This window comes from Larus michahellis, chromosome 4 (genome assembly GCF_964199755.1).
Source record: "Larus michahellis chromosome 4, bLarMic1.1, whole genome shotgun sequence".
In the NCBI taxonomy this organism is placed as follows: Eukaryota; Metazoa; Chordata; class Aves; order Charadriiformes; family Laridae; genus Larus; species Larus michahellis.
In genome coordinates this window covers 84,323,612-84,348,995 of record NC_133899.1, presented here as the reverse complement: position 1 = coordinate 84,348,995, position 25,384 = coordinate 84,323,612, and the positions used below count along the sequence as shown (strand labels likewise).

Genomic DNA, 25,384 nt, shown 5'->3' with positions numbered 1-25,384 from the left:
TGTTGGAGGAAAAAGAAACAGGTGCATAGAGTAGTTTCCTGGCCTTGATCAGTGATCTTACTAGACAGAAAAAAAAAAAAAAAAAAAAAAAATTTTTTTGTTTCTCCTTGTTTACTTTTTGCCTCTGATTTTGGTAAAACCAAGCTAGTGTCAACAACTTGCTTATTCCCTTGTATCATGTTTTAATTTTGAGATGGTTCACTGCAGTTAATTATTATAAATATTAAGGTTAAAATAATTAAGCAGTTTATGCCAGCTACATTTTTTAAGGCATTTGAGATAGGGTCGGTATGTGCTGAAATTATGTGTGACAGAGCACGGGTCTGAGCCAGCCGAGCCAGTCTGAACAAGAAGAGCAGAGAAGGTGCAGTTGCGCAGCCTTTGGACCCGGTTAGCCCCCAGCATCTGTTCAGAGGCCTCGGCACAAACCCACACCGACATCTTTGCTGCCAAGTCTTGCATCAGCTGCTGCTTGAACACGCTAAAATCAAACCACCTTGTATATGACTGTATAGAACCATAGAATGGTTTAGGTTGGAAAGGACCTTAAAGATCATCTAGTTCCAACCCCCCCTGCCATGGGCAGGGACACCTCCCACTAGACCAGGCTGCTCAAAGCCCCATCCAGCCTGGCCTTGAACACTTCCAGGGATGGGGTACCCACAACTTACCTGGGCAACCTGTTCCAGTGCCTCAGCACCCTCACAGTAAAGAATTTCTTCCTGATATCGAATCTACATTTACCCTCTTCTAGTTTGAAGCCATTACCCCTCGTCCTATCACTACATGCCCTTGTAAAAAGTCCCTCTCCAGGTTTCTTGTAGACCCCCTTCAGATACTATATGCTATAATTGCACCTTAAGTGACCTTCCTACAGAAATGCGTTCACTTCCTGTAGGGAATGATACGCTTTATGTAGGGACTTCTGTAGGGATGGAATGTACAGGACTTAAGCACAGCCAATAGTGTGTGTTTGGAAATCCACAAAACCAAAATATGGTCCATTTAGCCATGTCATTAGAAAATTAGCCCACCTGTTAGCAGAGCCGTTATCCCGGGGATGGTCTGTGCCAGGAAGAGGATTGTTCCATTCCCTTGTCCCATGTCCCATGCTGCCACCAACTGGTTCAGCATGGACGTGTCTATGCACGGAACCCCAACGCAAATCTCACTCACTCTTTTCCTCTGGAGCCAGACGTCTGCAGTGTGTATCTCCGAATCCCAATGTCAGAGCCAAATGCTGTTCTCTACTAAATCTATATTAATCGGCACCAAGAGGGGAAGATTCAAATCAATGCACCTTTCAGCTTTGATAACAGAGAGGCTTTAGATAAAAAATAATGAAATGCCCAGAGCCCTAGAGACCAGAGACCTGACAACGTCTGTGAGTTAATTCTGTGAATTAGTCTTCCTAGGGCACCTTATTAAGGGTTGATAGAATTATTCGCAAGTACCACCCTAAGCTCCTCATAGCGTACAAACTAAAATGCATTTAAAAGTACCTACTAATTTTCTTTAATCATCTTCAATAGAGAAGTCGGGGGGGGGTTGAATTTTGCAGTCGTTCCAGTTCCTATCCATCCACTTAAAATATTTCATATGAAATGAAATTGTACCTTTAGTTCTTTTAAAATATTATGTAGTCACAACAGTTTTGTGTGATGTCTAGGTGATAATTTCTGAGATTAGTTGCTCACTTTCAGTTACGTGACTCTTCCTGTGCCATTAAGAATGCTGAAATGCTTTCCCGCCCTGCCCTGCAATGCACTGTCCATATTTCAGAACGTATAAAAATATACATCAGAAATTAATAAATTACTCGGTTGATTAATTAACCAAGTCCTCAGACTACCCATCTGAGAATTAAAAACAAGACATGTTTGAACACGCGTACTTGTATTTGGGGTTAACTAGCATTCCAAATGGCAAAATACAGACTGAACTGCAATTAACCATCTGTAATGGGCATAGTTTAAATTTTGTTTTTTTCTCCAAAGTGATAAGAAAAGCTCGCATCGTAGTCTTTTAATCATCTATCCCCTGTATATGATTAACATTTGATTATACAAATTGCTTATAAACACTGTTCCACCTAATGATTTGAAAAATAAATCATGCATGTATAATTTCACCTAGTGTGCCTGAGAGTCAGCAGAGGGTTATATAGAAATAAAGAAGCTTATTATTTATTGCTACTTCTTATATTTTATAATGCTCATCTTTCTTACATACTTCTTAGACATTTTCTCCTAATTGGTTGAATGCTGCATTTATCTTTATGTTGGTTGCATGGGCCACTACTTGTTATACCGTGGGTGTAACCTGGTAGCTTCAGAGCGCTTGTGGTACAGTGGAACTTTGGTGGCTCTGCGCTGAGGGAGCTGCAGTTTGAAAGGACCACGCAGAGGAGCTTACAGTCTGTGCTAAAAAACCCCATGCTATTTTGGACACCTGTCGTGTTTTGATGTTACAATAGATTTTTGGAAGGCATTTTCTTTCCTTTAATACAGTAGCAGAATTGTGAATAGTATGGCCCTTGCAGAATATATTACATATTGGATCACTATATAGAATGCATTATAAAATTGATAGCAGCACTACTGCAGAAGAATCATGGAATCATAGAACCATAGGGTTGGAAGGGACCTCTGGAGATCATCTAGTCCAACCCCCCTGCCAGAGCAGGGTCACCCAGAGCAGGTTGCACAGGAACGCGTCCAGGTGGGTTTTGAATGTCTCCAGAGACGGAGACTCCACCACCTCTCTGGGCAGCCTGTTCCAGTGCTCTGCCACCCTCAAAGGAAAGAAGTTCCTCCTCGTGTTGAGATGGAACTTCCTATGCTCAAGTTTGTACCCATTACCTCTTGGCCTGTTGCCGGGCACCACTGAAAAGAGCCTGGCCCCATCCTCCTGACACCCACCCTCTAAGTATTTGTAAGTGTTGATAAGGTCCCCCCTCAGCCGTCATTTTTCCAGACTGAAGAGACCCAAATCCCTCAGCCTTTCTTCATAAGAGAGGTGTTCCATCTTCATAACCCTTTGCTGCACCCTCTCCAGCAGTTCCCTGTCCCTCTTGAACCGGGGAGCCCAGAACTGGACACAGTACTCCAGATGCGGCCTCACCAAGGCAGAGTAGAGGGGGAGGATGACCTCCCTCAACCTGCTGGTCACACTCCTCTTGATGCACCCCAGGATGCCATTGGCCTTCTTGGCCACGAGGGCACATTGCTGGCTCATGGTCATCCCGTTGTCCACCAGGACTCCCGGGTCTCTTTCCACCGAGCCGCTCTCCAGCAGGTCAGCCCCAACCTGTACTGGTGCATGGGGTTATTATAGTTCTGTAAGGCTCCACAAGGACACAGTCTTTACTCACAAAGTTCAATAGTCCTTCAATTTTAGATTATTTCCTACCAAAAAAAAATCAATTAATATCTATACTATGGATAAATTTTTCTGTCAGCGTGCATGGTAATGCCATTAATGTTAGTTGGTTTACTCCAAAGCTAAGGTGCAAATAATTTCAGCGGTGTGTAACTATTCATTTAGCATATGGGACAACTTAATACATTTGACTTTCCTCATGTGAGTAGTTATGTAAATATGATTTGTGAGAGTACAGTCTCTCTCTATACAGTAAAGTGGATAGCGTGAACGGTTCAAAAAGAATAACTGATTAAAAATGAAACTTAAATAACTATCATGCTAAGACAGTGTCAAATTGTTGCCTGGAGCAAACATTAATGACCATTTTAGGGATTCTTGGTAGGAAGAATAGCTTACGGTGTTAACTGCAGCTAATAGCTTACAACATCAACAGCCCTTTGACCACAGTAGTGTGAACATTACTTGGCTAACACATGGCTGGGGAGTTGGCCATAAAACCCAAGCCAGTCATTGCCATTATAACAGCAACGTTACTGTACCCGTAGTGCACTGAATTCACATCAACATGATTTTCAATCAGTAACAGCTGAATCCAGGAAAATAAAACTTCCAGCAAAGAAAATAATTAAATTTGTACAAGCCTGTCTCATTGATAACAAGTCATCATGAACAACTGAAAATAAAAGGATATAAAATTGCTAGTAGCTAAAGCATGAAGAATTGAAACAAGCAATAGGCTGATGAACTGTCTGAGTTACAAATTTCTTCTCAGTGACTTGCCATTGTAATGAAGTGGGATGAGTGAAATGTGGTTATATTTGACATCTCACTGAATCTATGTTATCCTAAAAGAAAATATATGATTTTTTTTTGCTGAAGAATTATGATGGGCTTTTCTCTTGACAGATGAGTTGATTTAAATTTTGAGACGCTTGAAAGTATTTTTTAAATCCTTAAGTGGCTCTCTCCAAGTACAGATATGCTTTTATAAGAATAAAAGTTGTAATGTTGTATTGTGTGGCCTATATTTTACCTTAAGTAGGTGCTCTGGGAATATTTTCTGAAGATTTTGTGTGAGGTATGTCTTGTCTAAACTTAAAAACCTACTTTAATTCTATGGTGAAAGCATTACAATCTCTATGTATTTATAACCGTGAAAACTCTTCATAATGAACAGCTATCTCAGCTCTCTACATCCGTAAGAAATACACCGCAACAGGAGCGGATCCACAGAGTGAAACAGTCCTGAGGAGGTGTCACATTCTGGGGACGGGAGATGACTTTGGGTGGCCGCCACGCTGGTCACATGGAGTGTGGCTGCCTGTGGGCAGCAGGAGCACGGGGTTAGAAGCTCCAGGCTAGATGGATCGGAAAGAAATCAGGTCTGCACTCCAAGATCGCTCCGGGATATGAACCACAGCACAATGGGAAATTCACCTCTGAAGTACACCTCTGATCTCGACTGAAACACCCATATACTTGTATGGGATGCTGCGCAGTGTCATTACACACGTTACAATTCAGGGCTGGCACAGAATAGCAGAAAGTGATTTCAGGATTTGCCTGAACAGAGGAAAATAGCATGCTCAATCATTTTCTTGTCTGAGTGAATTTGACCAATGGATTCATTTTTTTAACAAGTGCAAAATGTGGGAAACATTATGTATCAATTATAGTTCACCGCGTAGGATACTGATTACAATACCTTGCATTCCATTGGTTTAATTTCACTACATGTGAAGTATTCACACTGAAATTTTCATGCCAAGTTAGAGGAAAATACAATGTCTTACTTATGTTTAAAATGTTGTAATAGGTGTTTAACTATGAAGGTCTTGTATTGCCATCTTTTGGAAAAATGACATGACATTCAATGAATTGAAGAACTCATCCACATCTGGCCAAGTTTAATGAATGTACAGAGGTCTCAGTATTCCTGTGATCACTTGTTAACATCTGGTAGCTCATTATTTCTTTAGAAAGTGACCCTATTTGAGATGCCATGTAAAGCATAAACGGATGAACAAAATTTTTGCAAAAGCCGTACTGGGAGCCAGTGAAATGCAGTGAGAACAAAACCAGAAAGCAGAGCTCAGGCTGATGGGGGAAACATTTTTGGAGTGAAGCCTTTTGGAATGCACAACCATTTGTAATAGTTGCAAGAGAGATATTTTTGTGGAACTGCAGGAAGAAGTGGAGGAAAGCAGTATGTGTGAATTGGCATTTGCACACTCTATCATGGCCAACAGTATCACTCTTGCAAGAAGTAATCAGAACCTGAGTTTAAATAACACATAGCCAGATGTAGATGTGAAATACTTATTCTTCAGTGATTCCACAATAAGTGATACTTTCCTTGCATTAATTATGAGTAAAAATTTGTATTGAAGTCCTAAAACTAAGAAATGGTCCAATTCCAACCAATTTCCTTAGAAACTAACTTCTTTGAAGTAAAACCTTTCGTAGGAAATATAGGAAAGGCAAAAAGAAGCCAGTTCTCAGAGGAGAAATACATTATCTGTAGAAGTGCAAGCACATCAATTAAAGTAAAGATCTTGTTCGGATTTCTGTATTCAATTTTTTGGATGAGATCTCTTGTTATAGTCCTGTATGGAAAAAATGCATTCTCACCGAGTATTTGTTATGTGGTGCTGATGAAAATGCTTTGTCTTTAAAAACCTCAGGTTTCCTGGACAACTGCTTACAAGGGAATGGGAGTGTAACTTTAATAATTATTATTTCTGGGTGTAGACTTTAAAAAAAATCCATTTACTTATAAGCTGCGGTAGTAACAATAAACTCTTGCCAAACTTTCTAGGTATTCTATGGTATCTACTACTGCAAAGAGACACAGCCTTAAAAAAAAGAAAATACCATGTTCTGGTAGCTCTGTGCTTTTCAGGCATAATCTTGTACTAGCATACTAGCATGGATGTACTATTTGGGCCTTATTGTTAAAAGTCATATTAACTTAAGTAGTCTGATGACGCATATCCCAGAAATAGAACATGATGATAGCCTGCAAAGATTTCTGTTGCTTCCCACTGCCCCCAAATAAAGTGTTCTATAAAGTATGTATTTTATACTTGCATGGCAACATTTTATTTTGATAGTGCTATTACAGCATTGTGTCTTTACTTTTTAGTTCTGTAAATCTCTGGCATATTTTTTTCCCACAAATCTTTATCTCTCTTGCTATCTCCCACTGTCACATTGTGCTATCTATCCTAAAATGGGCTAAAAGCCAGTATCTGTCAATCCAGATGTAAATGAAGTTTCTTTCTACAAAATGACAGTATAGTACTAGGAAGCATTTTCAAATCTCGGAGATTTTGTGTACAAAATGAGAGGAATGAGAAGGCCAGAGAGAGTTGCTTGTTTCTATGGCAACCTGATGTGTCTAGCTCAGCTATTTTCTCCTTTTATGATTTTATAGATAGCTGGGATTAATCCAGTGAAGTTTAATATTGTCAAAAATAGAAGAATTCTAACCCCCAGTCTAATCAGAAATAGTAATGCATAAATGCATCTGATATACAAAAAAAAATATATAGGGAAAAAGTCTGTTGTGACTTCTGATAACATGAAGGCAAATACATAAATCCCTCTGGAGCTGCGAAGCAATTCTGAGTGCTCCAGCTTTGCGTTTGGCCAACCGGTAAACTATATTTTAGGTCAGAAAACTTCCTGCGGTATACCCCACCGTCCCTTGGTATATCATTCCTCCACACTGTTGATGTGCCGTCTTAAAGACCACCACTTTCCCTAAACCATGGGGCGATCCCTGCTTGTGTGAGTTGAGTTAAGTACTTTGGAACTTTGATAGAAGTGTCAGTAAACTCCTGACAGCTGTATGCAGGAGTGATTTATCTTGAATGAGCAGTTTATGCATCAGCAGAGCTAATCAAAACACTTTTGTTAAAAGGCTCTGACTTCAAAATGGAAGCTTTCACATGAGAATTGGACCTAAACGGTAAATTTATGATTTCACATTGAACACAGAAAATCTTCCTAGTGTTTTTAGATTATTTAATATAAATTCTAAATTTTATCCAAAAACCAGAAATATTTTTTCCCCAAACCCAAAAGAACTACTTGAAGTAAATCTGAAAGAAAACACATTTTAAAGAAGAAGAAAACACACTTTAAAAATCTGCATAAAATAAATGGCATTTTTAACTAGTCTTTATAATTGATCTAAATTTGAGGTTCTGTGTGATTGAGCTCAAAATACGTGTATATATTTGGATAATTAATATAAGATAGAAGCTTTAATCATATGAATTTCCATTTTATTAATATTTTAGGAACTTAACAAGAATGAGTAAACGCAACACCATATGCTGCCCTTGCAACTTGGTTACTCGATTTTAATGGCTCTACAGAGCTCCATGTAAATGAAACAAGAACACAGTCTCGTAATTTTCACAGAAAACAGGACTAAATAATGTTGGGTTGTATACTAGGAGCACAAGGCTGCAAATTTCTGCCTCTCCTAGCAAGAAGTCACATGCTATCGTAAAGTATTGCGTTTACCTGAGTCTTCGCATTTATAGTTCTATACGTTTATTAAGTGTTGAACTAAAGAAACCTAATCACAAAACTACATCATTCTTATAAAAGGCATTAATGTATTAAGTGTTATGTGTAGTATTGAGACTTAGGGAAACTTCATTGTTTGACAGATGGTCTGACGCCCACATTAAGAAATTCGTAATTCAATCTCAAAAAAGTAAGGAAGAACATATGTGTTTGTTGGGAAAGAAAAAAATAAAATTGTATCGATCATTTTTTTGTCAGAGCAAGCACATATGGCAATTCCATTTTCTATCGCTTACCATTTACTTTCTATTTAAAATTCCAATGTCACTAGGCAAGGAAAAAAGTCGGGTATTAAAACACAGAAGAGATTTAACTAAGAACAATCACTGCAAGAACTTTATACTAATTGTTCATGGAAATTAATGGCCATGCAGTTAAATCAAACTTACCCATCCCATTCGATTCTTGCTTTTGTTTTCTTTACATGTTCCTCCCATTGGTAGTTACTGTTTTATGATTATTTCCCAACCATCTGTTGTCTTTCTTTGAGCCAAAATAATTTCCCTTTATAATTTCATGAGTAATCGTGTGTGCATTATTTCCATGCAATTATATGTCTACTTACTAATCCTAACTCTGCGTTCTTGTGTAAATACTCACTGAGTAACTGGAACAATTTGCCATTTAAATTTCTAGTGAACAGAAATCTATATGCGAAATTTCAAACTTCCAATTGTTCTCTCTTTGCATTGTTATTAATGTAATGATAATTAAACATTTACTCTAATTCACATCTCCAGACACCAAAAGGCATATGTAATTTAGATGGATATAGATGCTGAATGAAATGGAATGTGTATCGTATTAATAAACATGGTGAGATGTTGGACATCTTCAGAGATTACCCTGGGACCAAGGAAATGTGAAATGAAATTCCGAGCTTTTGACACTTGCAAAATAAATGGTTTTGAAATGCATAACAATACTATTGAAAAACCTTTTAAAGGAATTTGAAGGAGTATCTACATTTTGTAGATATTCCAATAAATAGCCTTACAGTAATTTTTGTTAAAAAGCGGTATTTGCTGTAATCTAACATTCAGAATAAATTAAGTTGATAGCAAACCACTGTTCATTGCTAAAACAGTCCCTCAAATAATTCTGTGCTGTTTATCAGACATCGTTAATGGGAGAGGAAAAGCTCAGAAATCTGGCTGTGATGGCTCTTACGCTGGGTTGAAGAACTGATCTCTCGTCACTGTTTCTCAGGACAAACAGGGCACGGTCAGGGCTTTGTAGATCAGCCAGGTGAATAGGAGATATAAAGCAACAGTGCTCTTACAACATCCCATAGGATTTCCTTTGTAAATACAGCTGTAACTGCTCTGGGCAGACAATTTGTAGCCCCGACGCTCCTAAGAAGTGAAGAAGAGAGAAGTTTCCTGAATTCCTACAGTTGGAGTCCTTTGGCTTTGTAGTCAGCCTGGCCTGGGTAAAAACACAGTAATGCCATATATTGTAAAAGGATTCCTGAAACATGGTTTGATTGTAAATGCACGGAAAGTGATCTAAGAAGCGACATGAAGTTATTCTAAACAGGAGCAAATGTTGCCAGCACCCTGTGGGATAACCACGCCTAACGGGTTTGTGACAACCTGCAAAGAACGCACACAAAAATCAGCAGTTTTCAGCAGCTGCAGTCCTAACTTGAGATATTTGAGATTGGTTTTCAGTGAGGAGAGCCTATTCATATTTGTTAATCACGTCATTATGGTATACCCACTCTGAAGGTATTAAATCATAGAGCTGGTATATTAATGAATAATATTATCTAAAGTAGCAATCCAGGTATGTTTAGATGACAATAGGAAAACATCTTACAGATGTGCTGCACAAAGTCCCTTCCTTTTGTAATGCTTTTTAAAAATACTCAGATTAACGATATTTTAGAACCGCATTTGTTCTAATCTTAACATCAGTGGTAATGATGTAACCCCTTAGTTATGTATACAATTACATATCCATCTCTTTTAGCCGGTTTTCTCATTTTAATACGTACAGCAAAGTAAGTGGTTGTTATGCAGGCTTTTTTGTAGTCCAAAAGGTAAATGGAAAAAATTGGTTGTGGCTTTCTTTTTTCTTTCATTATGAAACAAAATAGCCAAACTCTTACTGTCACCTTCTCTAATTTGGTGCTGAGACAAAAGCAGCTTGGCATTAAAGTGCTTTTCAACTTTTCATATGGATGTCAGTCAAATTTCATTGACTCAATGTTCATTTTATTGTAGTTTTCCTTTCTCTGGCTCTTTTGGGACACGCACTTGTTTAAATTATTCATTAGGTTGAATGCTTGCCTGCACTGCATTTAAGCAGAACTTAAGGTGGCTTCTCCCCCTCCTTCTGTGCAACTCTGAAATTCTGTTTTTATGTTCAGGTGTCAGTATCTGCTCATAAAACTTTGTTGTCCATGTAATGGTCCGAACTCTTTTGCATCACTTCCTAAATGGTTTTCTTAATAATATGTCAGTTAAATATGCATCTGATTCTGTTTAGTTGCAGACTTCTAGGAGAGTAGTATTTTCCATTTTAGATCTTCATTTTCTTCATTTCTTTTCTTTGAAGCTAGTGCACTTTTTGGGATGTTATGATTTTAAAATTCATTCACTAAAGCAGATGTTGTGTAGGTGCCGCTGGTAGGCAGGGGGTGCAGAGTTGGAAGTTCAAGGGTGTGAAATACGTTTCCATGCTCATAATGTTATTTGTATCAATAGCAAAAAAATTCTAAAGATGAATAAATAGATTGTTCATCCTGGACAGTGCATCTGTGATGAAGTTAGTGTAAGCCTCGAAAAAAGAAGAATGTCACTTTTGCTGACTAGAGGTATAATAGACAAGTCATTTACTATTTCCTTAAAATACGCAGTTTTTATGATCTATGTAATCTGCTAAATTCTCATCTTAAAAAAATAGTGTTTTCATATCATCAGCACCACCTAGAACTGACACTAAATGAGTGGCAACGTGGCCCGCAGTGCTCTCAACGACCCGCCTCCTCCAGCCATCATCAGACTTGGACTGGCTTCACTTGCGGTTACACTTTTTTCTTCCTATCTGAAAAGGCTACTACGTTATCCTTAGCACAAACGAGATCAGATCCTGGTATGATCACATGAATGTAGTATCCAGACTCTAATAATAGGCTTGGGACAATTATACCTTAATACAGCTCCGTGAAGAAACCTGGAGAAGTATAAGTTATTTCAAACTACCGTATGCTCCGTGCAGTTATTAAACCCATGGAATCAATCAGACTTTTCCCCAGTATAAAATATATGACTACCAGAATTAGAATTTTTTTTCCAAACAGCTATTGTAACAATTAGTATTTTACGTTCTGTTGTTCTCTCTAATATGGCCACTTAATCACAACATTATTTTTTACCCTCAACCGAAGTCGGAACTCGGATAACTGTGAAGCACTGCACAAATTCAGTATTTCTGAAGACGTTTCAGGCTGTTGTCTTTTCCTCCACTGCTGCATAACAAGCATCTAATACACTGTTTTAATTTATTTGAAAAAATTATTTGCATTTGTGCTGCCACAGCTAGAATCACTTCTAGTGGCCAACCTGGTGAGTTTAACAGCTAGCAAGAGATTCCCTGCAGTACACGGCACTTCACGGTGGAAAAACAGATGCTCTTCATGGTGAAATCTGTCCTTCTATAATAGGCTTTTGTCTTGCTGGAAAAATCTTTATGAAGGCAAATGAGGCAAATGGTTTTCTTATACGAATATAATAACATAACATCCAGTAGTAAAATTCACATTGATTCCAACCATACAAACTCAGCCCCATCCATGGTCTTATTTGTTGAGCTAGAGACAAAGAGTATGTGCTCTGGCTGCATTTTTCTACTTCTTTTACTTGTATACTGATCAAATATTAAACCAAAAATAACCTCAGAGTTTTATTCTGCAAAATACTATTTTTTCTATTTCTACCCAGTAACTCTCCGCAACCACCTTACTTACGTGTGCTCCGTTACCCTTTATGGGGGTAGCAGTAGAACACAAGAGTATTGATTCAACACTCAAAAATACGTCTTGCAGCAAGTTGAGTTTTCTGTTGGCTTGCCAAAGAGCTTCTTAGCACACACCACACCACCCCCTATCTAGTGATAGCAACTAGATTGTCACTTAGGGAAAAAACTTGTAAAGCAATATCATGTTTCGGCTCTTTTAACCTTAAATAAACATACACACCCCCCAAAACCGCACAAAAACAGAACGACACAAAACAACAAGGGAAAAAAAGAGCATTTTCTTATGCTTTCCAGTGTATGATGTCCCTATAGCTGGGGATCCAAATCATGCTGACAAAAAGAAAATAGAATAAAAATAAAGAAAACGGAGAACATTAGGATGCAGAACACTATCTGGTACCTCGCTTCACTCTGTACTACGTGACAGGAATTGACGGCAGGCTGATCAGGCTCACAGTGGAAAAGTACCGTCTGCTTCAGCCAACAACAGCAGGATTCCCCAGCCCTGTGGGGCTCCCAGGGTTGTCACCTAGACCTTACCTAATGTTTAGGATTTGCTTTGCAGCTCGTATTCACCGCTGGGTTTATGCATGTACATGTGTAGGGGAAGGCAGAGAGACGTGTTTGTCTCTTACAGGAAGTTCACATCAGTTACAAACTTTAGGCTTTTCCTCTGAGCATTACCAAACGTGCTCAACCTGTCACAGAAGAACACTTTCTTCAATTTTAAAAGCCTTACAATGCAATATATACTTGTATTGAAAGCAGAGATAAAAAAGATGATCTACATTCCTATTTTATCGGGCATGCTAAAAATACAGATATGAAAAGGGTCAGGTTTAGGGTGCACTTGGGTACCTTTTTACACTAGTTTCCTTTGGGGAGATCCATAGGCCAGTCTTAGGACACTTGAGCCAGATGTACTGTTAAAGTATCCGTGGAAGGATTTACATTCCTGGCAGCTTCATAAATTAATCATTTATATGGATACTGGAAATATTTGAAATTTGTCATTTTATTAAAAAAACAAAACAAACAAAAAAAAACCAGATACGGAAGATCTCTGTTGTTTAAGCCCCATCAGTGCCTATCCCTGTGCCTAGGTAGTAGTTCTCAACTGTGCCTTAGATCAGCCCATTTCCTTAATTACAGCAACTCAAGAAGGACTCTGAACGTGAGTTACTTACTTAGGCGTCTTACATTTGAAACTGCATGATAACTACTCCAAATCATTGTCTGTTCTGTTTTTTCTAATTGCTGAGAGTGCTACGAGCCAGAAGAATTACACAATGAAATGCCACGTTTTCACAGGGATGCAAGCATTTATAGGAAGAATAAACTCCTTATGACTAGAGAAGAACAGTGTATGTGCATTATATATACACAGCTACCTAACCCAAAAAGGGAAGATGAATAACACTGTAAAAAAAACCCTTTACATTAAAAATAAGCATGGTGTTTAGATGCTCATAAAGCAGCGTGTTGGCATAAAATTGAAAAAAAACACCACCGCAGCTTGACTCTGTATTGATCCAAGTCCTGTAACTGAAGAAAATTTGGACTGACATCAGACCACTGTTTGGTAGAGCAAAATTGACAAAATCATACTTTAAGTAACTCCATATTGTTGCTCATGAAAAAGATGCCATGAAAAGGTCCAGCTTTTCATCTGTGAAGAGAAACCAAGAGTTCAGGCCTGATTTTATTTTCCGTTTGCATAGGAATGCGATAGTTGCTCGTGAGCGTCGCAGAGCACTGCGTGATTCAGCACGGTTTCTTCCTAAGGGAACGGCGGACAAAGGCTGGATGAATAGAGGCGTTTTCACATACTCTGGCAGACACCTGCAAAAGTCTTGGCTGAACTCTCTAGGGCTGGCAGTGGCCATTAATTCCTCATTTATACGAGCACTAGGACTCTATTAATGAGTGCTTTTCCACGCACAGTAGCACTTCCAAGGACTTTTGGCATTGGAGTTTGTATTATCTTGAGGGACTGGGGCGGTGTCAAAAATATCCCAGCAATCAAAACCTCAGGGTATTTCTCCGTTATATTACTTCAGATTTTCCTAAGCGGTGTGACAGATTTTTTCATTGCTATTACACAACCAAGACGTAAGCATGCTGCTGCAGCTCTTCGTTGCTACGTCTCTCTCACCCGTTAAACTCAAAATATCCTAGAATGATATCAAAGCAGTTTCTCAGATGGTACATGGAGACTAAAAATACGGAGTGCTGAGCAGGAGTTCTCTCCTTGTCCTGCTGCTCCATCTCCACATACCAGGCAGCGTCATGCCAGCGTTCAGTATTTCACAGTTTGAAGCACCAGTTTCATTGCCCTCTAACAGCAAACTCGAATTCATTTGCTAATAGTCTCCCTATGGCCAATTTGCAGGAGAGCTGCTCCCTCTGCTGAGTTTTCTGTCGATCGTCACCGGCACCTGATGTCCTTCCTCACCATGCTCGGCCCCAGCCCGGACTGGAACGTGGGCCTGTCCGCTGAAGACCTCTGCACCAAGGACTGTGGCTGGGTTCAGAAAGTCGTTCAGGATTTAATACCCTGGGACGCTGGCACAGACAGTGGCGTTACCTATGAGGTATGTGGACTATTTGTAATATATTAAGTGTAAAGTTTACCTTAAAGCAGTGAAGAATGAAAGCTGTTGGATCCATGGTAATGCTATATATGCCTTTATGCCACGCTAATAAAAATTTTGCTTATAGTGAATAAAATTCTTTTAGACAGATGCTAGCTACAATTACTGTCAGTCTTTGTGTCTGAATTACATTATTATTAATGGGATAATATTACATTCACCTGGGATATTATTATATTCACGTATTGAATAAATGGAGGACTTGGTTTGCTCAAAACTAAGCATTAAGGTGTCCAAGCCCTTTGATACAAATCTGTCTGCCATCAGCAGCCACATCAACTTGAGTTTACTGTTTCAACGCAATGCCAACTATTCTGCTTGGCACAGAAAACTTAACTATTCCTTATGGCAGGGATTGAAACTCTGGACTTCTCATCACTACGAGACTCTAAAATCATCCATTTTCTCTGTCTCCATCACTCTCTCAGTCTAGGAAGAGATTCACATCATCCTCAGGTAAAGTCCTGGTTTTGACCAAATGAGTTACGTCAAGTTACTGAATCGGTTAGGTCTCCACAGGCGACAAGCGTACCTACACCAGGTGTCTGTACAGACCATATAGCCAGCTGAAGTTAGGCAAGATTAGTCATATCCTCAAATACCACACATATTCCACTTTCCACGCACATTTTTAGATGACAGAAGTTGGTTGATTTTTTCATTCAGACTGGTCTCTTTAGAAGCTAAGGAATTTCTCCAGTTGTAGTGCAGCTCTGGAGGCATGTTGAATGTATTTTTTTATTAATGTAGTTATCTAACCACACAACAAGGCTTGCATCTTATTGTGAAGCCAGCTTCAGGGTTGAATCCCATAGTGTTAGAGAAGTGCTTCCTGACACAAAAAACCCAAACCTTACCATTAAGTATGAATGTACTGAGTTCATCTTCTATCGGAATTTCCCAATATAGCGTTCATGAGAAGTTTTAATTTCTGCAGATGAATTGTACTATTAATATGAATTATTAGTTCCCTTTTTAATATTTTTTTTCTTTTTGATTGCAGTCTCCTAACAAACCTACAGTGCCTCAAGAGAAGATCAGACCACTCACAAGCTTAGATCATCCTCAGAGCCCATTTTATGATCCAGAAGGAGGATCTATCAAGCTGGTAGCCAGAGTTGTCATTGAGAGAATTGCACGCAAGGTATTTTTTATATATATATATATATATATATATATATATATATATATATATAAAAAAAAAAAACTCTCAAGCAAGCAAAATACTCCATAGAGCAAAGAAACAATCCTTCCTCTCCCCCGAAATGTACCCTCCTTAACCTACCCACAACAAAGATAATGGCAGAAAAGAACTAAAACTGTTTTAAGGTATTATTTCTCCTACTTCTGGTAATTACTACATCTGTTGAACTGGGGCTGGGTTTTTTTTCATTAAGTACACCTAAGAATTAGAAAAGAAAAAAGTGCTGCAGATGCAGCAGTGCATCACAGTATACTGTTTTAGCCCCTCTTGCTGCGTACACAGATGAGTTTCCTGTATCCAACCTCCACAATAATTTCTTTGCAGGGGGAGCAATGCAATATCGTACCCGATAACATAGATGATATTGTGGCAGATCTAGCACCAGAAGAAAAAGAAGAAGGTACATTTTAAATTAGTTTGTGCTGTACTAATTTATATTTTGTTCCATTCGCCACTGTCATTTCTAGATAAAGTACAAAACGGACTCAGAAGCAAAAGCCAAAAAGTGATTTAGGTTTTCATCTTCTCTGGTATCTACTATTAGTCTTCCCTTATACAGCAAAGAAATTGCATGTGTACCTGGAAGGTGACAATAACTATAAAAGCAATAAGAGAAGCCTTTGGGGGTTCAAATAAAAATATCTTTTTTAAAATTAAAGTTGGCAATTAGTCTTTTTTTTTTTCTTTGGGTTAAAACCGGAGAAGATAGAGTGCAGGAGGAATGAATGTATCCTATTAACATCTAACGTAATTGCCAGCCAAGAAGCAAATGGAGGACAATCTATTTTTAATGTTCACTGCCTTTTCTTACTTTTTAGATGATACCCCTGAGACCTGCATATATTCAAACTGGTCCCCATGGTCAGCCTGCAGCTCTTCCACCTGTGAAAAGGGCAAGAGGATGAGGCAGAGAATGCTTAAAGCTCAGCTGGACCTCAGTGTGCCCTGCCCAGATACCCAAGATTTTCAGCCATGCATGGGTCCAGGCTGCAGTGATGAAGGTAATCACAGAATGGTAGGGGTTGGAAGGGACCTCTGGAGATCATCTAGTCCAACCCCCTGCCAGAGCAGGGTCACCTAGAGCAGGTTGCACAAGAACGTGTCCAGGCTGGTTTTGAATATCTCCAGAGAAGGAGACTCCACCACCTCTCTGGGCAGCCCGTTCCAGTGCTCAATCAAGAGGAAAGAGGGGAGGAGAACACCACCTTGTAGTGCTTATTTTTCCTTTAAAGTTCTTAAAGCTGTTGGTTGCTGTATGACTTGGATTATGGCAAACAGAGCAATAATTGCTGAAGAATAACAATTGAAGCTGTCTCTGGTCAGTTCTGCACTTCACTTGAATCGGTGCACGCAGTACGCAGAAGTATAAAGGAAAGGAGTAAAATAAGCAACAGAGGAGAGGAGAGAATGTGAGAGGCAGCATAAAAGTGATACTGCACACAAATGGGCAGCTACAGATTTATCAGCAATTCTGTTAATATTAGCATTGAAATGGTTCTCTGTATTTTAGATGGTTCCACTTGCATGATGTCTGACTGGATTACATGGTCCCCCTGTAGTGTTTCCTGTGGAATGGGAACGCGATCTAGAGAGAGATATGTAAAGCAATTCCCTGAAGATGGCTCTATGTGCAAAGTGCCTACTGAAGAGACTGAGAAATGTATTGTAAATGAGGAATGTTGTAAGTATTTTACTCGGCTTTGTGAAATCCAGCCCAAAGCATTTTTTTCTCTGAGCTCTACTAGAGAACTATTTCCTCTCTCCATTTTGAATAGCCCCTAGCAGCTGCCTGGTCACGGAGTGGGGAGAGTGGGATGAATGCAGTGCTAGCTGTGGCACGGGGATGAAGAGACGACACAGAATGATCAAGATGACTCCCGCTGATGGATCCATGTGCAAGGCAGAAACTACAGAGGCAGAGAAATGCATGATGCCTGAATGCCGTAAGCGTCCATGAGTTCATCTCCTCTACTATAAAGAGTGGCACCACGTCTGACGCGTTGCTCTATCACACAAATATAGCTAAACCAGAAGCAATGTTGCTTTTTTCTTGTTCTCCTTAAAACTAGATCCCTTCAGGAATGTGCATTAAATACCATGTTCACCATCAGGATGAGAGTATCAGTGAAAAATATTCGGTGGTATCCTATTACTATATTACCCATACAGTGACGTGTATATTAGCAAGCCATACCTAAGCAACTCTAATTTATGGAAAATGAGGTGTATTTAATCATAAAGCTAGATTATAACAGGGCCCTCTCCTTTTAGCTTATGAACAGTTCAGAAGTTGAGGTGGTCCTTTTGTGCAGTCAGCCAGTCTCACCCTTATTGTGACTATTAATGTTTTTAATTTCTTAAGAAATTTTAAGATTTCCATCAAAGACTGAAAGAATTAAGTTCAAAAAGATTTTTGGTAGATAAAGTGTGGAATTATCACATTTTAGACTATGTTAATTTGACCTCCAGTCCTGTCCACTGCAACAATACAGGTTTTTTTACAGGAGTGATGATTGAAACGTACCTTCTTAAACTTTTTATTCCCTGGAAGCACTGGGACTCTGCAGATATGAATAAGATTTAGAAAAAAGATAGCAAAGAAAACCAAGCAACCCTTTCAATTTAATATATTGTTTTCTGAGCTTCTTCAGCAATATCATTCTGCTTGTGATTCATTTTGTTCCAAGTGACAACAAAGTATATAATTGGTTGATGCCAGATGAAACACTTTCCACCTGTATTATTTTCAAAATGTATACCTTCGTAATTTATATATAACAAGAATTCATTACTTTTTTATTTTCTTATTAGATACCATCCCCTGTCTGCTCTCTCCTTGGTCTGAATGGAGTGACTGCAGTGTAACATGCGGGAAGGGAATGCGAACCCGGCAAAGGATGCTGAAATCTGCTGCTGAGCTTGGAGACTGCAATGAGGAGCTGGAACAAGCAGAAAAATGCATGCTGCCTGAATGCCGTAAGTGTGGGAAACTCTCTGGCAAGAGGAGGCTAACTGTGTGTGGCACAGTCTATGGGTCAGAACTCTTACCGCCAATTTTTAGCATCACTCCTTAGATAGGAGTATTATCAACTGTGGATTTTTTTTGGTTTTTATTGCAGTATTATTGTTATTATCGTGCACTTTCAACTATTGAGAGCTGGAATACGACCCTGTCTTAATTTCAGCTTGCCTTACTTAACCCTACACTGATGACCAATATTGCTTCGGGTATACAATTTCTGCATATTTAACACACTACAGCTTTAGGCAACAGTTTGTGCACTTCCCAATAGTAAATAAGTCAGGATTATAAACCGTATTTTTGACTTAAATGCACAATGTGTGCTAGGAAGAATGGAAAGAAGGATTAAAATCACCTGTGTTGATTCTTTTAGCTCACAGAACGAGCACAAAAGAGGCTCGCTCCATGTTTGATACAGCTCTGAACTGTGTCGTAGCCTTTTTACTGATCTACATCCCTTTGCAACCTGGAATATCATATCAGCCAGTGGACGGTGCGGAGTCAGGCGCATTGATTTTTTACCTTACTGCACTAAAATCCCCCATTTCTTGGGTGGTGAAAATTTCTAGTTGCTTTGCAGCCTTTTTGAAGCGTGATTGCCTAAGGCGCTGCTGAATGAATAAGATACGATTGCTTTTAGTGTCCTGTTGCCAGCTGGTTTATGAGCCTTTATAACTAATTACATTACTTCTCACAGAAAGTATTGGTTAAAAAGGCTTTTACACTGTAATTTGCTAATTCAGCTTTTCTTAAATAATGTGAAATATCATTTTGATTACTATTCACTGGGGCTGTAAGTTTTAAGCGGCGCTGAAAGATGAAAACTTTTAAGGAACAATGGTATTACTGAATCTTGCTTATTGCATAACACTACCAGTAAAGTAAGGCTTAGATCTCAGAGGTATCAGATTCTTTGTAAATAGAACTCAATTTTTAACAGCTTTTCATTATAAAACGACATATGGGTGTACAGAATGGAAAATTGAAGAAGGCACAGGAGAATTATTTATATGTTCTTTGTAATTTTAGTGATCTGCCAGCGCCACTCTTGAAAAAGAAATTGAGGAAGGAGTCAAATAATAGTTCTGCTAGAAACGGACTCCGAAAATTCTAGATCTCATGGCTTTCGTGTAACATTTCTCATTCTTTGCAGCCATTGACTGTGAACTAACAGAGTGGTCCCAGTGGTCCGAATGCAATACTTCATGTGGAAAGGGCCATATGATCAGGACGAGAATGATTAAAATAGAACCCCAGTTTGGAGGAACAGCATGCCCAGAAACTGTCCAACGTACAAAATGCCGAGTAAGGAAGTGCCTGAGAGGCCCAGGTATGGAAAAGAGGCGCTGGAAAGAGGCCCGGGAAAAAAGGAGAAGTGAACAAGCGAAAAAAAATATAGATAGTGAGCAGTATCCAGGTGAGTGTGAAACCATTATTTAGTATGCGCCTGTCTATTTGTCTTTTCTGCCTAACAGGAGCTTGTGAGCAGCTCCACTTCGTGCTGCGAGAACATTTTCATCACTTCAGTCTAGGGGAGGTTTTAGCAATAAAGTAAAGCATAGTCACTTTTGGTGTTTGCCTGTCACCAAAAATGTGTGACCTAAGCTTAGGGCACAATGGAGAAAGGCTCGTATCTGTCCATCTGCCATATTTAGCTTCCTCACTACAAAGTATAGAATGTGAAAAAATCTAGAATTTAGACCCGGCAAAGGAGTGATTGCAATTTCTGCAGACTTGGGTAATAATCTTTGCATCCAGTTACCTTTGAACTTTGGAAGTATTTCTTCCTGGGTCCAAGGCTGAATTTCAAAACTTAATTGATTTCCACCTCAGTAATCTGATTCAGACTCAGACTGCTCTGAGAGACCTGCTCGGACTGCTTTTCAACAAGGGACAGTATTATCAAGCACTGATGCCTCACATCAATAAAACATAATATCTTGTGGTGTGGTTTACATTATCTGGATACGAATCACATAGTTTACATTATCTGGATATGAATTACTGCTGCTAAGTTGTGGTTCACACTTGTCTGACATTTAACAGTTTCTGAATTTTATCTCTGTTTTATAATGTAGACAGTAAATTTCTTTTTTAATACATTTTTTCAGTGTTTGACAAATACACCTTGATTATACTTAGCTGGGGTTTCCTAATTCCTACTGTAATACACTAGGCAATATGCTGTCTTAGATTCAAAAGATGTAAGTGTGCACGCGTGCGTAGTGGTACACATATTGAGACATACAAGTTAGGCTGAAATACTAAAAGCTGACTAAAAAATTACTTCTTTTTTCAGTTTGTAGGCTGAAACCATGGACTGCTTGGACAGAATGTTCTACACTCTGTGGAGGTGGAATTCAGGAACGCTACATGATGGTAAAGAAGAGGTCCAAAAGTACTCAGTTTACTAGTTGCAAAGACAAAAAGGAGCTGAGAGCGTGTAATGTTCACCCTTGTTAACAAAGCGCAAGGCTTCCAAGCGATGCACTCTGAGCTAAATGGAAAGTCAACCTTGGTTTGGTTTTTAAAACAAAAAAAATATAAAGTGTATAATAGTTTTCATTTTTGCAGTGTGGTTTGCTTTTTAGTCTTGCTGGTGCAAGAAATATATTTTATAAATATTTCCTCACAGATTTATGCTGAGAGTAAATCTTTGGTACTCCAGCCAGCCCTTAATGCATAAAAATAGTAAGTCATTATGAGTCATTTAACTAAAATACAGACATATCTGTGGACATGGAATAGCCATATAGAAATACTACTTGTAAAGACATGGGATGCATGCATATTAACATAACTAAGTTAAAGTGACATGTTTCATATGTGGGAGGATTTCTCTCTCGCTTTGATTTTGAAAATCCAAAGCAGTGCCTACAAGATTACACAACTATGCCAAGGAGTAATTTCAGTAATGCTGGTTCAATAATATTAAAGGTGCATGTTTATCTTTTTACACTATTGGGTTAAGCTGATCGTTATAATAATTATCGTATATACTTCTCTTCACGTGGATACTATGGTCCATGCAAAATGGTCTTTGTTTCTTTAAAACTGAAAAAAAGAAATAATTCGTGCAGCTCAATAGTGATGTCTGCCCACTACATAGTCAGAGTCAAAACAGCACACAAAGAAAACGTGTGACTATCATAACGTATTTAGAGTCAAATTCTTATATTGGGTCTATCCACAGCCTCTCGGAATGGGTACAGAACTAATAGAAATCGGTCCAAACCCAGAGAGTCACAACAGCTGTGTCATGGAAAGGCTTCCACATGAGACGCTAAAAAATTAAATTCGGTTTTGTGAGGATGTTTAGTGACAGGTGAAGAGAGAAAGAGGTTTAGGGTATAATAAATGTGGTAGAGGAAGGGTGAGCCAGGTTCTCACGCATCCCTTGCAACAAAGGGAAGGGAGCCTCTGAAATGAAACAATGACAGCCTTTTAAAATATTAATTACAGATTGACACAAGAATATATTTACGGTTTATGTTTTTCTACTCAGAGTATAGGAGGATCTAAAAATTACTAAATTTGTGAGGATTACTCATTTGTAGATATACTAGCTAGGATAAACGTCTCCCCTGACCGCCTGAGTGATCAACAACCTGCCTGAGATTAGGCAATAGCTCCTCACCATCGGAATTGCTGTTGCTATTCTGCACCGTCTCCTGCAGAGGGTGGGTAGTGCTCATCCCTACGTGTAACCAGGTGTAGGACCAGCGAGACCTTGGGCTTCACTTGCTATTGGAATATAATACTGTCCTGTAAGTTTAACAATTTAACATTAAAGATGGGAGATGAAGGTGATGGGTTATCTTTTGGTCCAGGAAAGGCCGCATACACCTATGTCTCTACATAAGTAATAACAATGCACTGAAAATAAAGACTGTTGATGCTAACTCTTCAAACAAGCTTGAGAGAAATGAATGGAGAAAAATTTATTTTCTAGTCTCTTTAAACCAGCCTTAAGTAATTCACTCACTTCCTTAACACTTGGTCACAATCCTGAGAACCTGACACCCAGGTTTTAAGTGTCCGCATCTGATGTGAACCACAACCCACTGAGGCTGTTCAACATCCCTGTGGCTACCCTGGGAATTTGCCCATGACCTCCCCGTACTGAACGGGCTAGACCGGCTGGTTGCGTTACACTGTAGGGCTTTTCATCACCGTTTCTCCACTGACCGCTGCAAGGGCTGCTCAGGACTTCCATAGCTGTCGCATCCCGCCCCCCTCAAGGTATTTTACAGCTTTTTTTATACCTGGGATGAGGGGAGGGCCAGGGAAATAATGGAACCACCTGCAGCGTTAAGCCTCTCCTGCCGCTGCTAAATGAAATGGGTGCGAGCCCATAGTGAACCAGACCAGGGGAAAAAAGAATACAACAAGATTTAATGCTACAACCAAACATTTTACATTTTGCACAGCTTGGCTCATTTAATAATATTAATTCAGATAGTTTGCCTCCTTGTGCCTGGTGAAAAATTCTGCAGTTCATGTCTCTATAGCGCTGCTATTGCGGCGTAGCAGCAAGACTGTCCCTAAGTAATGTATTCATGACCTTACCTTGCACGTTATCCTTTTATGACCAAAACAACCCAACAAAAAACAGTGGAATGATACAGATACCGGAGGAGTGCCCAGCTGAGCGTATTTCAGGTGAAGAATCAGATGGTTGCAGAGGAAGGGCACAGAGATGAATGCCAGGCGCTCGGCCAGGGCAGAGCTCCGCGCACAGCCAGGACCCACGCACCACCTGCTCGGCGAGCCGCTCTTGCTGAGCCTGACGGAGGCTACCCCAGCTGGGGCTCGTCATTCAAAAAATAACCTTTGACGACGAAACGGGTGACAGAGTGGGGTTTGTAGGCTTGGATCTGTGAGAGCTTGGGGCAGAGGGAGCAGAAGAAGGAAGTTTCTCTTGAATGGGAAAAAAATGCTATGACTTTATGGACAATGTTTTATCTCATCAACCCTTAGCACTTCTTCAAGCTCGTCTTGCAAAACCGTGCCTGTTTCTGCAAATAATCAGTTAAAACCGATGTTATTTTCATGTTTGTTCCAGTTCATCAAGCTGTTTTGTCTTTTAATTACTCCCTTTGCCAAAGGTTACGTAGTCCAAATACACCTTTAGGTATGTAGGAAATACGCAGCATCTTTCTGAACGTGCCCACAAAATTGTCCATTAAAACAATCTGGCATTCCTTTCACTGTGGTTCTTACTAATTTGATTCTCCATATACATTTTTTTCTCTTAGGAGACTGCTCAGTGTAATTTCCAGTCATTTCTCTTAGGCTCATTAAAGTTATGAATGTTGGAAATGTTTTTTTTTCCCCACCTTGATAATACATGCAATGACAACGTAGATTGCACTGGGTCAGAAACGTGTGATCGTTCCTTCTTAGGTTCAGCTTTTCACACTGTTTTTCTGTTGAAACATTTTACAAGTCACTTGTCTGTCTTCTAACTTGATACAAAAGAAATATTTAAGCTTGTTACATTTTGTAAAAAAAAAAAAGACAAACAAAAACAAACGAAGAAAAAATAAGAGGTTGATTTTCTATTCAGAAAAAAAAAAGCTCCGATATACGATATGTAGACGTATTGCATTGTTACTGTAAACTTTCTAGTAGTGTAATAGCCACTGATTATCAGTCAATAAAAAAGAGAACTGTTCTCTCTCTTATCTCCTGGATAAAACTGCTGAACCGAAAGCACAGATGTCACTCCAGTTTTGTAGACCTCAACTATCGGATTTTAGCATTGTGTGTATGGTGTTTTTTTCTAACATACAAAAAACTGTAGAATCTTTACACATAATATAAAAGAAAAGTTAGGGGCTTAACAACTGTACAGTAGGACTCTGTGTGTGCAGCATACAATTTAAACAAGATCTAGTTTGATTGCATTTTTAGGTTTCCTTCGTTGTTTTTGTTTGCTGTGGAATTATGAAAAAGCTACCATGAATATTTCTTACCAAAGTCTTGTGTAGATGTTTTGTAGCTGTCTGGCTAACACATTATTATTATTATTATTTTGGAATAAAGACATCTTTACTATGAAATTTATACTTGTATGACATTCTGTTCAACTAATATGATGATGTACACACAAAAAATCCACACATTTATCAATAGAAGGAGTCGAGTCACCCTCTTATTTACATTTTACTCTTGTTCAAGCTAATGAGATGTCTGGAGTGAGCTAGAATTTAGTAGAGCCAGTCATTCTTTCCACTTGGAAATTATGTGCATTAGTGGTTTTTTTTCCGTTTGTTGTTCTTTAGAAATCACAGAGTAACTTAGGGTCGTTACTCAAATTACCCTGTACTACTCTCATGCTGGTTTTGTTGCTGCTGTTGGTTTTTAATAAAAGGGAAGCTCTTTAAAATAACGCATTTTAAAGCCTGGTGATACAACAAGGGAAAAACTGTTAAAAATGAGCTTTCAGAAAGTCTTGAGATTTTGTGAAACTTTGAGCAGGTGTTTTATGCTGCTAGAAGACTCTTGTGGAACGCTGCGTGCCTGAGTACA

At 39.0% G+C, this 25,384-nt stretch overlaps 1 protein-coding gene across 2 annotated transcripts in view; it reads left to right on the top strand.

The window, feature by feature from the left end:
• The window catches only part of SPON1 (spondin 1), a 238,295-nt gene extending 213,380 nt beyond the window's left edge, over positions 1–24,915 (top strand). For both annotated transcript variants that reach the window (XM_074586174.1, XM_074586173.1), the window contains 9 exons: positions 14,363–14,564; positions 15,628–15,768; positions 16,153–16,228; positions 16,647–16,829; positions 17,339–17,509; positions 17,604–17,771; positions 18,640–18,804; positions 20,004–20,267; positions 21,150–24,915. In XM_074586174.1, coding sequence (XP_074442275.1) covers positions 14,363–14,564; positions 15,628–15,768; positions 16,153–16,228; positions 16,647–16,829; positions 17,339–17,509; positions 17,604–17,771; positions 18,640–18,804; positions 20,004–20,267; positions 21,150–21,313 — 1,534 coding nt within the window. In that variant the 3' untranslated portion in view covers positions 21,314–24,915. The remainder of the gene's footprint in view (positions 1–14,362; positions 14,565–15,627; positions 15,769–16,152; positions 16,229–16,646; positions 16,830–17,338; positions 17,510–17,603; positions 17,772–18,639; positions 18,805–20,003; positions 20,268–21,149) is intronic.
• Positions 24,916–25,384: the final 469 nt, after the last annotated feature.